The 14388-nt window shown below is 43.8% G+C and overlaps 1 protein-coding gene across 1 annotated transcript; it reads right to left on the bottom strand.

The window, feature by feature from the left end:
* Positions 1-436: 436 nt before the first annotated feature.
* On the bottom strand, positions 437-1731 carry LOC123040289 (bisdemethoxycurcumin synthase-like). The gene is made up of 2 exons (XM_044463176.1): positions 1539-1731; positions 437-1449 (listed from the first exon to the last, which is right to left on the bottom strand). The coding sequence occupies exons 1-2, from the start codon at positions 1729-1731 to the stop codon at positions 437-439; spliced, it is 1206 nt and encodes a 401-aa protein (XP_044319111.1).
* Positions 1732-14388: the final 12657 nt, after the last annotated feature.

Raw genomic sequence — 14388 nt, 5'->3', positions numbered from 1 at the left:
CTTTGTACACAATATTCGACACAACTCTAATAGTACATACACATCCAATACAACAAAGCAGGCGTAGGGTTTTACGTTTCACAGCGGCCCGAAACTAGGTAAATCTCGTGTTGGTCACTGGATCTGCTCTTTGTGCTTGACGATCTCCTGAGTCGAACCACAAAGAGACCGTTACTGGTCCCATAGATTGTCATACGCACAATACTAGGAGAGAAAGGTAACCAAGGCTTTGTCTAGACGAAAAAGGAGAGAAGTTTTCGGATCAACCATAATCTTTTACAAATTATTCGATTTAACTCCAACGAATACGAGTAGGGTGATGTCCTAGCGAGCAGGTTGTACAATCTTAATGCATACAATACAATTGAACTTATTTATTTTTATTTTGTTTCAAGGGAAAGGGACAAAAGTACGTAGGTTATGAATCGAGCGAGGGTCAATTTTTCTTGTCCAGGTTGCTGGCCACGGCATGCAGCACCATGGTCTCAACTGTGAACCCCGGTCCAAATCCCATCATCACACCCCACTCACCCGTCCTCTCTCCCTCCTCCTCCATCCGCCGCCGTTGCTCGTCGAGCACGAAGATCAGCGTTGCGCCGAGCATGTTCCCGTACTCTCTCAACACAGTCCGGCTCGCCGCCAGCTTCCCGGGATCAAGCCGGAGAGCCCCGTCGATGTGGTCCATTATTCCACGGATGCCAGGGTGTACCACAAAGAACATATCGTTCCATTTGGTGCCATCGCTCATTATTCCAAGCGGCTGGAACGCATCCGTGAGACACTGCTCGACGTGCTGCCCTGCTAGAGGAATGAGCTCCCTGGTGAAGATGTGGCCGTCGAGGCCGGCTTCCGTGAGCTGCATGGTGAGCACGCCGTCGGTTCCTGGTATGATGGTCTGGGAGGCAGACACCATCTCGAACAGTGGGCGCTCGACGGGCTGCACGGCGTCAGCACCGACGATGACCGCGCCTGCGCCGTCGCCGAAAGCTGCCTGACTGATGAGCCTGTGCGGGTATGCCTCCTCGGGCCCGCGGAAGGCGACGATAGTGAGCTCAACGCAGGCCACCAGGACACGCGCGCCGCGGTTGTTCTCGGCAAGGTCCTTTGCGAGGCGCAGGGAGGCGGCACCGGCGGAGCAGCCATTGAGGTTGATCATGGTCCTGCAGACGGACGCGCGTAGGCCGAGCAGAGAGGCCAGGCGGAGGTCGACGCCCGGAGAGTGCGCACCGGAGTTGGTGCTGACGACGAGGTGGGTGATGTCGGTGGCCGGACGGCCCCACTCGGCTATGGCCTTGGCTGCAGCTGACGCTGCGAGCTCTGGAGCAGCGGCGGCGACTATGTCTAGCCGGGCGTCAAGGGACGGCGTGTCGCGGAGGAGGAATTCAGGGTGGGCGTCCAGCAGCTCCTCTGTGTGGTAGAAGTAGCGTTTCTCAGTTGAGGTCATCTGGCCTGATCATCGTAGAAAACAAGTTTGTCCACAACATCCTTAGGTATGATATGAACCCGATCTTTGCATGTATGATTTTCTTTGTGCTTACAGAAGGTCTTGAGTTTTTGTTTGAGGTCAGTGAGGTGTTGGCTCTTGGCGACCCGGAAGTAGTAGTCCGGGTACTCCTCCTGGGACACGCAGTTGGGCGGGTTTGCCGTGCCGATGGCAAGGACGGCCGCAGGCCCATCGGCGCGCTGCGAACGCCGGATCTCGCGCACCGACGGCAGACTGTTGCTGCCCATGGTCTAGGCGCCTAGAAATAGAATTTCCTGGGAGAGTATACACAATGTATGAGTATTATGACTTTGCTGGAAAAAAAAGGGTATGAGCATTATGGAGAGTGGAGTCAGCAGTCATGCACGGAAACTAAATCTATACAAGTTGCATTGGGCTCGTTAGAGAAAGCAAAGAAAAAGATAAAAACAATCGATGCAAGAACAAACGAGGAGCGAGTACTCACTTCTGCGTGAGATGGAGGAGAGGGAGGAATTGTTTGCACTATGAGATGGGTGGATTGAACAAGGAGGTGGCAACTACTTATAGTGAAAGGGCGGAACATGCAGTGGCTATGTTCACTTTCCTGGAAAGACCGGAGATGTTATCGGAGTTGGTTGTAAGCCAAAGATTTCTATTTTATGAATGGTCGTGTCATATCGGTTGAAGTACATTCTTTGTTTATCTCAAAAGCCTCTTCCCAAACTGTAGAAGTTTCTTTCAAAACATATGCCTTTCTAGATAGGATAGATGTTTACGTATTGTGTCCTATTTTTGCCGGTTGTACCTTTTGGTTCTTACTATTGCCTCTGTTTGGTTTATTGATGAATTCATCCTCCACCCAACTCACCCAAAAGTCTGTCCGGCGAAGAGAGGCGGGCAATATTCAATAGTCCCTCACACATCTAGGCTATGTGGGCCGCATAATATTTTTTTTAATACTGCATTGGTAGGGTCTTGAACTCAAGACTTTTTGGCTCGGATACCATATTGAATTCAGGCTCCAGCTAACTCATCCAAAAGTCCGAACTGACGAAGAGAGGCGGGCAATATATTTCAACACTTAACATGTTCTTCGGACTTTGACGCTTGGTAAGTTTGAAAAAATGATTGTGTGCATCGCTTGATATAGAGACCAGGGATAATCCTCTTTTTTGAAAACTAAATATGCCTTTCTAGATGTATGTGACTAGGACCGGCTAAAGGTTGGTCTCTTGAAACTTTTTTTGGTAACTCCATTTTCTAGACTGCTTTTCATGTAACTTCATTTTTAGGTAACTTTATTTTCCGTGTCTGAAGGACCCGCTAAAGAACCATGAGAAATATTTCAAATATAAGTAGTTGGTTAATTGATGCCCATCTATAGCGTCTTTTCTTGCAGTTGTAAAGTTTTGGGAAGAATTCCTACTCCTCGATGAGGAGCTGCTTTGGTTTATATTGATCTGTGGCAAAACAACATTGCCGTTGCTTACGCGTAGAGAGAACCGATGGCTAGGATTTGGTTGTTACAATGTATACTAGATAGCTGCTGGAGAGAGATAGAAAGTGGTTGAGATGACATTCTGAAGATAAACACAAAGTCTAACGGTGGCAACATCTAGATGGAGGGATTACTCAGACAGTGCATGCTCTCGTTTCACATGTGTATTACTATGCACATCAACTTGACGATCTTGTTTTGTTTGTCCCTCTTTTCTTAAGGAATCAATCATTGGGAAACCTAATTTGTCCACCGTCGAAACTGTGCACAAAGAATATTCTTCATCACACACGTTATCAAGACACCGACACATGAACTGCAACTGTACTTTTTTTATGACAACAACGTTGGAAACCACGTTATCAACATCAAATAATGTATGCTTTCTCCTGCGTCTACCCTAACGTGGAACATGGTACATGTACATTCCGTCCAACCTTTTGATTTCTAGAGATGCCATGGACAAACACGGACGGAAGTGATTAGTAAGATCAATCTTTTTGTTCAGGTGAAATTAGTAGTATGATTAGTTGGTGTCTGCATCTCGACTCTCAAGAGGAAAATACGGAAGAGCTATTAATTGATATAGGACTTGCTCACGTTTTCTTGGTGATCACGTTTTCCGGATCTTAGGATGTTGTTAAGTGTAACGATGATCCTAAAAGAATATTGAGATATGACATTAGAACAACAATCATATTGAATCGACCTAATCTTATTTGTTAAAAATTGAGTTCATATTGTCTACATTCAATTGTAATAATACAGAGTGTTAACGGGTGATATTGCTCCTTAGACCATGAGAGTATCGTGGTTACTTCTTACCGTATGGTGAGCTTTGAGGTTGCTCAAACGTTACCTGTAACACGGTGATCATAATGACAAGTTATGTGTTCATCGGATTGTTTGACAAGTAACCAGATAGCTTGGGAGTGAGATTTGCTCCTCCAAGGATAGAGAGATATTATTAGGCCCTTCTTGATGTGACGGCATCAATCATCGTCTGTTCAGGCACACGTGACTTCATCACGGGGATGCCGGAATATATATATATATATATATATATATATATATATATATATATATATATATATATATATATATAATGGTCTAGATGTATTTGAAACATTTTATATTTAATTTAAATATGCACATGTCTTAAAAGGCCAAGAGGTGAAGGAGTTATATGGGCCACAAGGGCCCATAAAGAAGTGGCGCCCCTTTTCCTTCTGTGAGGGCCTAATTGGACAAGTGTTACATTAAGAAAGTTCTTCATCGTTTTAACATGCATGATGCTAATTCAGTAAACACTCCCATTGCTCCTCATTTCAAATTATCATCTTCTCATTGTCCTAGTAATGATCACTACTTTAAAGGCACAGTTAAGTAGTGAGTTTGAGATGAAGGATCTTGGTGCTGCTAAAATAATTCTAGGTATGAAGATTACAAGGGACAGAAATTCTGGTTTGTTATTTTTTAGTCCGCGGAGTTACATTAAGAAAGTTCTACGTCGTTTTAACATGCATGATGCTAAGTCGGTAAACACTCCCATTGCTCCTCATTTCAAATTATCATCTTCTCATTGTCCTAGTAATGATGAAGAGTTTGAGTATATGTCAAGAGTTCCATATTCCAGTGATGTTGGTACTTTAATGTATGGCATGGTGTGTTCTAGGCCTGATTTGTCATTTGCAATATGTTTGGTCAGTCGATACATGGCTAACAACCCTGGTAAAGAAGATTGGAAGGTTGTTCAGTGGATTTTCATGTACTTTTGTGGCACTTCCAATGCTTGTTTGAAATTCGGCAGAACTGGTGAGGGACTAGCTGGCTATGTGGATTCAGATTTTGCTTCCAGCGATTTGGACAAGAGGAGGTCCCTTAAAGGTTATGTCACCAGTGCAGAATCGGGCTATTGTCCTGGTTCATAAGGCCCTTTAGTGCCGGTTCTGCAACCGGCAGGGTGGGGACTAAAGGCCCCCCCCCCCCTTAGTGTCGGTTCGTCATGAGCCGGCACTAAAGGCCCACCACGTGGCACGAGCCCGCACCGGTGTGCAGGGGGCCTTTAGTCCCGGTTGGTTAAATCAACCGGGACTAAAAGGTTTAGGGGTTTATGATTTGTTTTTCCTTTTAATTTAGTGTTTTCATTTAATTCTTCATTTCAAACATATTTTACGCTACTACATATTGTACACATTATGCATATATATAAATATATTTTCTCGTATAACTGATCATATATATATCATCGAATTTCTCGTACGATCATTCACACACACACACACACACATACACACACACCCACAATTTGGTACATACAATTTCTCCTACAATTTGCAGACCATTACATTCATGCAGGCAACTTGTAATAGAATTCTCCTTTGAGATATATCCTGGTTGAGCATAAATGCCGCTATTTCCTCTTGAATCGCTTGTACGCGATCCTCTGGTAGGAGCTGATCCCGCATGTCCCTCATCTTTAAAGAAGGAGATCAATATGCATGTATTAGTTGTGCGTGTGTATATATTACTCCCTCCGTCCCATAATATAAGAGCATTTTGACACTACACTAGTGTCAAAACCGCTTTTATATTATGGGAAGGAGGGAGTAGATAATGATGTAAAAATTGTGACTAGTGTTCTGGCAAACGTATCCATTGGTGTCTATCACTCCTTTCGTGCGCCATCATGTGAATGTTCTCGCAAACGTAGTATGCACATAAATTATTCCCCGATGCCTGCTTCAGGGGCTTTACGAGAATAGAATTCAATCAGATAATAATTAATCAAGCATGATAATGGTATTCAAAATTTGAATTAAAGATATAGTAGCTAGCTAGTACTACTTAATTAATTACCTTGGGTTGCACCCATTTCAGCTTTTATTTCCATGGGCCTTCAACCTGTTTGATAAACTTTTTCCAAGCTCTGCCCGCCGGCAAAGAAAATGAATAAGGAGTTATTAATTAGTTGATATCTGGAAAAGAACTAAATATGCCGACATATAGTTCGATAATGATTGAAATTACTTGTCAACCATCCCCTTCACGATTGCGTAGTCACTATACTCTTTAAGTAGTGAGTCCAGTACTTGATCTTTTCCCTCGTCAACTTCAATGATTAGCAGGATCAAGTAAAAAAAAACATGCGCACACGTTTGTATAATTAAGAAGGCATATGGATAACTCATCAACTACACTTATTAACATCTAGTAAGCAAAAACAAAAATTTTAGTACAAGACAGTGTCACTCACCCGAAGTTGTAAGAAACTAGTATTTCTAGTTGGGTATTTAGTCGCACCAAGAACTCTTAGCAAGCTTTTCTCTGTGTCTTTTCGATCCCATTTACGCGACCATGTCTCTTTATTAATGGTATTTGGGTCAATGAACCCAATGCCATAGTGTCCAACTTTTTTTATTTTATACATCATCATTCTGCATAATACGACAGAAAAGAATATATAGTGAGGATAATTACAGGTAATGAACAAGCACTACAGCTAGTAGAGACTTAAATTACAGAAGGAAATCACTTACAAACAATAGCAACTGATGAGAGATTTGTCGAGTGTGCCTTGATTCAGTAACTGATACATTTCTTCAAACTCAATCCACAACTATTTTTCATGGTAGTAATACTCTGCCCCGACTTTCACCATGATGGACTCTCGATTTGTAGTATTTGTTTCTCTCACGTACCATTCATGCAATTCTTACATTCTCGCTGAGAGCTTCAGGATCTGCTCAGGCTTGACCATAGGTTTGTTGCGGGCATATTTCCATTTTAGTTGCTCCTCTGTAAATGTTTTGCAGTCCTCGATGCCTAGGAGTTGTTCTAAAGTGATACTTGCCTCTTTAGCCTGCCTTCTTTGATCGTCAGTTATTACCATATGTCAATCGACGGTACTCACATGTGTTTGTAAACCGGGGGGGGGGGGATTGTACTACCTATTCTCCCAGCTGGGAAACAGTTTTCCTGCATTTTTGTTAGTTGCTTGGCTCGAGCTCGAGCTCGACTCCTTTTTTTTGCTTCATATGACTTCCTGATAGAGCGCTCATAGTCCGAGTCCCTATGCTTGACAGCTGGTTTAGCATTATCAATAAAGTGTTGCATGACATGCTCAGGTATGATCTCCTTTGGCGGTGGGGGCGGTTTCGGTCCAAAATGGGCGTCCAATTGGGCTCGCACTTTGGCTTCGTTTTCCTCGTTAGTTAGGTTGTAAGGCAACCTCGGAAGAGGCTTGAGGCTTGGACCATATATGAATTTCTTGCCTCATGTTGTACCGCTAGATGACGTAGCTATGGCACCTCTCTTCCGCTATTGCTGAGGCGGAGGAGCCCGCTAATGCGGCAAAGCCCCCTGACGCGGTGCCTGACTTGGAGGAGGAGGAGTCTGCTGAGGCGGCAGCAGACTTGGAGGCGTGGGAGTCTGCTGAGGCGGCAGGGGACTTGGAGTAGCAGGAGTCTGTTGAGGTGGCGGCGGACTTGGAGGAGCGGGAGTCTGCTAAGGCGGCAACGGACTTGGAGGAGGAGTCGGCTGACACGGTGTTGGTGGCCTTGGAAAGATGATGCAGTCCTTTCTCCATAGAATGATACGATGTATGGCTTCTCCCAGTGTGTGCTGTTCGTCACCTCCAGGAATTTCAAGCTCTAGCCCCGAATATCCTGCCACCACTTCATCAACCCCGACATGAGCATAACCAGCCGGAATCGGATTGCAATGGAAGGTTGCTTAAGGGGAACTTGTATAAGCAAAGCCATCCGCCACCTTCATGGATATGTTCTTCACTTTAATGTGTAGCTCACAAGTTGGCGTATCTATGATATCATCCACAGGGTGTCTATCCAACAGTGCATCATCGCCCGGGGCGGAATCCACACTGCTTCTTGGCATGGATTGTAGTGACCAGACCTCAAATAGTCTGATCTCTGTGCATTAGTATCATCCCTGGATCGGTAATGCTGACATGCACAGTACTCGAGGATTTATAACAGGGTAGCAATCACACACTTATTACGTCAAATGTCTCAAAAGAGAACTTATTACAATAATATGGCTTAAGGCCATCTAAGAACGATAATAGCAGAAGGCTTGGAAGATAAGTGAGTTCATCAACTCCAACGGCATAGCTGAGTGAAAGACAATGACCTATGGCACCTTATCGTCGTCTGAAAAGTCTGCAACGTGAAATGTTGCAGCCCGAAACGGGTTAGCACATGGAATATGCTGGCAATGTAACACACAGAGTAATGAACGGAATAAATGCTATCACTACATGCATATATGGCTGGTGGAAAGCTCTATGGTTACACTTTTGCATAAATCCAATTTTTCCCTACAACAAATGAATACATTTTATTTAACTATCATGGTGGTTGTTAAACATTGAGACGATTCCTCCAACTCAATCCCAATTAAGCATCATCATTAACCCAATCAAATTAATTTAGAGTGATGAGATCAACATGATAATCCAAGAACCAGATACTGAAGATGTTAATAACCGGGGACACGGCTAACCATGATTAGTTTGTACACTCTACAGATGTTTGCGCACTTTTCCCCACAAGACTCGATCTCCTCTGATAGATTTCTCGCACTACAAGATGTTTGAGAAATGGATGACCGAGACACAGTCTTTCAAAAACATTAACTCTTTACTCTGGATGGACAGTTACACCTATTTTCCCCTACATCTGCTAGCCCACCACTGAAAGAGGTCATGCAACTTAATCAACTATGCTAGAACCCATAATAGCTTGTGGCTGCACATGGAAGTTTCTACCATGAATAATCTTATGATCACTTTGAGCCTGGGTGGCGGACCTTAGGATGATCACACGGAACCCCGGGATATCCTAGGACAACACGGGATTCTCTAGGTGCCCACAAACAATCAACCCAGATGTGTATTTAAGTAGCCACCTTAAGTTAACCATTAATTAACAGTACTCATATATGTCATGGATACACTCACCCAAACCACGTCTATGAGCATAGCATAGCAATATAACCATAATGTAGATATAACTCCCAAAGGTTTGATAATAAACATGACAATAGGTTCTACATCATCATCTACTTCCCAAAACCCACATGTTAAACAAATCCTAACCATGCAATATTTAAGGATTGATCTAATGCATAAAAACTAGGTGATAAAGGGATATGATCAAAGTATTACTTGCCTTGCTGATGATCCATGAAACCTAGAGACTCGTAGTAGCACGCTTCATACTCCGGGTACTCTATCGCAATGAAACAATAGCATACATAAGCACTCAACTAGAAGCACGGGTAAAACACAAATAAGAGATCTAAGCAGAAAGTTCAACTTAAGAACTCCGGTTTGCAAAAGAAACAAAACAAACGAAGCAACTAAACTCAAACCGCGAAAGAAACAAGATCCGTTTACTAATCTGGACTAAAGTCAATTTTTTACAATACCAAAATCTTGTTCAAGTTGGTTAAACAGAAAGAAGGCTTCGAGACGAATATCTAGGCTCTTGAATCGCCTGATTCCGATAAACGAGCGAAAAGATAAACTAAAACAAAGATCAAGGCAGAAATCGCGATCGAAAAATAATCGCGGAAAACCCTGGAAAAAGAAAAACTGACGAACAAGCTAATGAACGAACATTCGCTGTCTGCGACTAACGGGTGAACACTGTTCGTTAAAACGAACGTACAGACGGACGTCCTCTAATTAACTTAACCGAGAAAACCAAACTGATCTAAAAAACGACTCTAGGGTTTATGAAATAAAACCAATCGGTTTTCAAAAAAATGGCGGCTACCTCGTGGAACGGGACGACGGCGGCGGCGTACTCCGGCGCGGCGGCGGCGGTGCGGCGGCGGGCTACGCGGGGCTGGGTGGCAGCGGCTGGGGGGGCTGGCGGCGGCATGTTTGGCGGCGGCGAGGGGGTGCGGGGCTAGGGCGGCTAGGGTTTGGGCGGCTCGGGCCCTCGCCTCTTAAAGGGCCGACCGGGTCGGTGTCCCAAGCGGACATGACCCGGTAGGTCGGTTGGATATTTTTAAATAATTCCACGTAGAAAAACAAAGAAAAGAAATACTAAACGGACTTCAAAAATCCTGAAATAAATTTTCCCCGTCCTCTAAAAATATAGCGAACAAAGAGAACATTTATTTGGGCCTCTAATGCAATTTTGAAAAACAATTTTTTTCCTAATTCAAATAAAATAGCAATAAAACTCCAAATAAAATTCTTATTTGATTTTAATATCTAACCTCAAATATTTCTTTATTTTGGGAAAGTTATTTATCCCCTCTCTTTTATTTTCATATTGGAAATATTCGGAGAGAAAAATAATTAAAACCAAATGATCCTCTTTTCAAAATTTGAGAAAACTCAAATATGAAAATAACGAAATCCCCAACTCTCTCCGCGGGTCCTTGAGTTGCGTAGAATTTCTAGGATCAACCAAAATGCAATAAAATATGCTATGTAATGATGATCTAATGTATAACATGCCAAATTGGAAATTTGGGATGTTACAAACCTACCCCCCTTAAGATGAATCTCGCCCTCGAGATTCGGGTTGGCTAGAAAATAGGTGCGGGTGGTCCTTCCGTAGGTCTTCCTCTCTTTCCCAGGTTGCTTCCTCCTCGGTATGGTGGCTCCACTGAACTTTGCAAAACTTGATAACCTTGTTGCGTGTGACTCGGCTGGCAAACTCGAGAATCTTCGCTGGTTTCTCCTCATAAGTCAAATCGCTATCCATTTGAATCGCTTCTAGTGGCACTGTGTCTCTCAGAGGAATATCAGCCATATTTGCATGGCACTTCTTCAACTGGGAAATGTGGAACACATCGTGAACTCCTGACAATCCTTCGGGCAACTCCAACTTGTAAGCAACTTCTCCCATACGCTCCAAAACTTTGTATGGCCCCACAAAGCATGGTGCTATCTTTCCCTTAACTTCAAAACGTTTAACTCCTCGAAGTGGGGACACACGAAGATAAACTTTGTCTCCAACTTCGTAAACTATCTCGTTGCGTTTAGAATCTGCATAACTCTTTTGCCTGGACTGGGCTACTTTCAGTCTGTCGCGAATCAGCTTAACCTTCTCTTCCGACTCCTTAATCAAATCTGGTCCAAATAACTGACGGTCTCCAACTTCATCCCATAACAACGGTGTCCTGCACCTCCTTCCATACAAAGCTTCGAAAGGGGCCATTTTCAAACTGGCTTGGTAACTGTTGTTGTAAGAGAACTCTGCATACGGCAAATTGTCGTCCCAGCTGGATCCATAATCTAGCGCACACGGTCTCAACATGTCCTCTAGAATCTGGTTGATTCTCTCGGTCTGTCCATTTGTCCGTGAATGAAAGGCTGTACTGAACTCTAACCTGGTACCCAAAGTTTCATGCAATTGATTCCAGAACTTTGAGGTAAACTGGGTTCCTCTATCTGATAAAATGGTCCTCGGAACTCCATGCAGACATACGATCCTGGTCATGTATATCTTTGCCAACTTAGCACTGGTGTAAGTGGTCTTCACTGGGATGAAATGAGCTACCTTCGTCAAACGATCGACTACAACCCATATCGAGTCATAGCCTAAACGAGTCCTGGGTAATCCTGTTATAAAATCCATGCCTAGCTTATCCCACTTCCATTCGAATATCGGCAATGGCTGTAGCAATCCTGCTGGCTTCTGATTCTCTGCCTTCACTCTCTGACATACATCAGAAACTGCCACATACACCGCAATATCCTTCTTCATTCCGGTCCACCACAAACTGTCCTTCAAATCCAGTTACATCTTGCTATTTCGTGGGTGAATCGAATACGGCAAATCATGGGCCTCCTGCAGAATCAACTTCCTGATCTCGGGGTCATTAGGCACATATACGCGGTCCTCAAACCATAAGGTATCGTGCTCATCCTCACGGAATCCTTTGGCCTTTCTTTTGCTCATCCTTTCCTTTATCTCGGCAATCTCGTTGTCCGTCTTTTGGGCTTCTCTGATATTATCCATCAAAGTAGACTGAATTTCCAATGCTGCTACATAGCCTCTCGGAACTATTTCCAGACATAGCTCACGAAGATCCTCTACTAACTCCTTGGGTGATTCTCCGGTTATGAGTGTATTAACATGACTCTTGCGACTCAACGCATCGGCTACTACATTAGCCTTTTCGGGATGATAGTGCAACCTCATATCATAATCCTTGATGAGCTCCAACCATCTCCTTTACCTGAGATTCAACTCCTTCTGTGTGAAGATGTACTTCAAACTCTTGTGATCCGTGTACACCTCATAGTGGTTTTCGATGAGAAAATGTCTCCACGTCTTCAATGCATGCACTAGGGCTACTAACTCCAAATCATGGGTAGCATAATTAAACTCATGGGGAATAAGCTGTCGTGAGGCATAAGAAACAACTCTCCCCTCCCGCATAAGCACTGCTCCAAGTCCTCGACATGAAGCATCGCAATACACTTGATAATCCTTGCGTTGATCTGGAAGAATCAACATTGGGGCTGTAACCAAATGTTTCTTCAACTCCTGAAAACTGGCTTCACATTCCATAGTCCATTTGAATTTGGTGTCCTTCTTCAACAACTCCGTCATAGGTTTCACAATCTTCGAGAATTTCTCAATGAATCTTCTATAGTATCATGCGAGTCCAAGAAAACTCCGGATCTCTCCAACTGATGTGGGTGCTTCCCAATTTGTCACAGTGACAACCTTGGTGGGGAATACTGCTATCCCTTCTCCGGATATAACATGTCCGAGGAATCCAAATTCTTTCAACCAAAACTCACATTTGCTGAACTTAGCATACAACTGGTGTTCCCCGAGCTTCTCGAGAACTAAACACAAATACTCCTTATGCTCCTCTTCATTCTTCGAGTAGACCAATATATTGTCAATGAACACTACAACAAACTTGTCCAAAAACTCCATAAACACCTTGTTCATCATGTTCGGCAGGCACGTTAGTCAGACCAAATGACATAACGGTATACTTATATAGCCCGTACCTTGTGGTAAAAGCTGTCTTAGGTATATCCTGCTCTTGAATCTACAGCTGATGGTATCCTGATCGCAGATCGATCTTGGAAAATACCTTAGCTCCTTGTAACTAGTCAAACAAATCATTGATCATCGGTAGTGGGTACTTGTTCTTGATCGTCACTTCGTTCAATCCACGATAATCGACAACCATCCTTAACGATCCATCCTTATTTTCCACTAGAAGCACTGGTGATCCCCAAGGTGATGAACTTGGGCGAATATAGCCTTTATCAAGTAACTCCTTAATCTACTTCTTAATTTCTTCCAAATCATGTGCGGGCATCCGATACGGTCTCTTAGACATTGTCCCTGTGCCTGGCAAAAGCTCAATCAAAAACTCAATGTCTCTGTCCGGTGGCATGCCTGGCAACTCCTCTGGAAATACATCAGGGAAATCCTTCACCACCGGTACTTCCTCCTGCACAACTCCTAATAAGGAATTCACTTGATTCCTCTTCGGCACATGCCGGGATACATACTTAATCCTTCTTCCTTCTGGGGTGGTGAGCATAATTGACTTACTGGCGCAATCGATGTTTCCTCCATACATCGATAGCCAATCCATACCCAGAATCACATCCAAACCTTGCGACTCCAGAATTATCAGGTCTGAGGGGAAAACATGCCTACCTATGGTCAATGGCATCTGAAAACATCCTTGGCTTGCCATATGCTCTGCTCCTGGCGAACTTACTAACATCGATGTTCTAAGAACTTTGGTGGGCAACTTATACTTATCCACAAATCCCCTTGATATGTATGAATGCGATGTACCAGTATCAAAAAGAACGATTGCAGTAAATGACTTAACCAAAAACTTACCTATTACTGCATCTGGTTGTGCGTCAACCTCCTCCACGCTAACGTGGTTCACCTGTCCCCTATTGAAAGGATTGGGATTCTTCCCAGAGCTTCCATTGCCATTTCCATTCTTAGCTTCAGAACACTCCATGGCGTAATGTCATTCTTCCCGCACTTGAAACAAGTAATGTGACTTAGATCCTTCTTGGGGGTGTTGCTGGGTTTGAACGGTTCTGGCCGTTGCTTCCTCCATTCCCATTCCCATTCTTGGGGCCACTATGGTTATGCGAAATCCCTGGAATTATGACCTCCACTATTATGGTGAATGTGTCGTCCCGTGTTCGGGGTAAAACAGGGTCTCTGCTGAGCTCCTGAATTGTACTTCACTTATCCATACTTCCTCTTGCGGCTGTCTATCTGCTGTTTCTTCCCTTCAATCATGAGAGCTCTATCTACCAACTCCTGGTAGTTTTTGAAGTTTGCCACCATCAACTGCATGCTCAGCTCATGATTCAGCCCTTCCAGAAACTTCTCCTGCTTAGCAGCATCTGTAGCAACATCATCCGGGGCAGACC

The sequence above is a fragment of the Triticum aestivum genome, chromosome 2B, assembly GCF_018294505.1.
Source record: "Triticum aestivum cultivar Chinese Spring chromosome 2B, IWGSC CS RefSeq v2.1, whole genome shotgun sequence".
NCBI classification, from domain to species: domain Eukaryota; kingdom Viridiplantae; phylum Streptophyta; class Magnoliopsida; order Poales; family Poaceae; genus Triticum; species Triticum aestivum.
The sequence above is the reverse complement of the archived record's forward strand: the minus strand, read 5'-3'. Positions and strand labels throughout refer to the sequence as shown.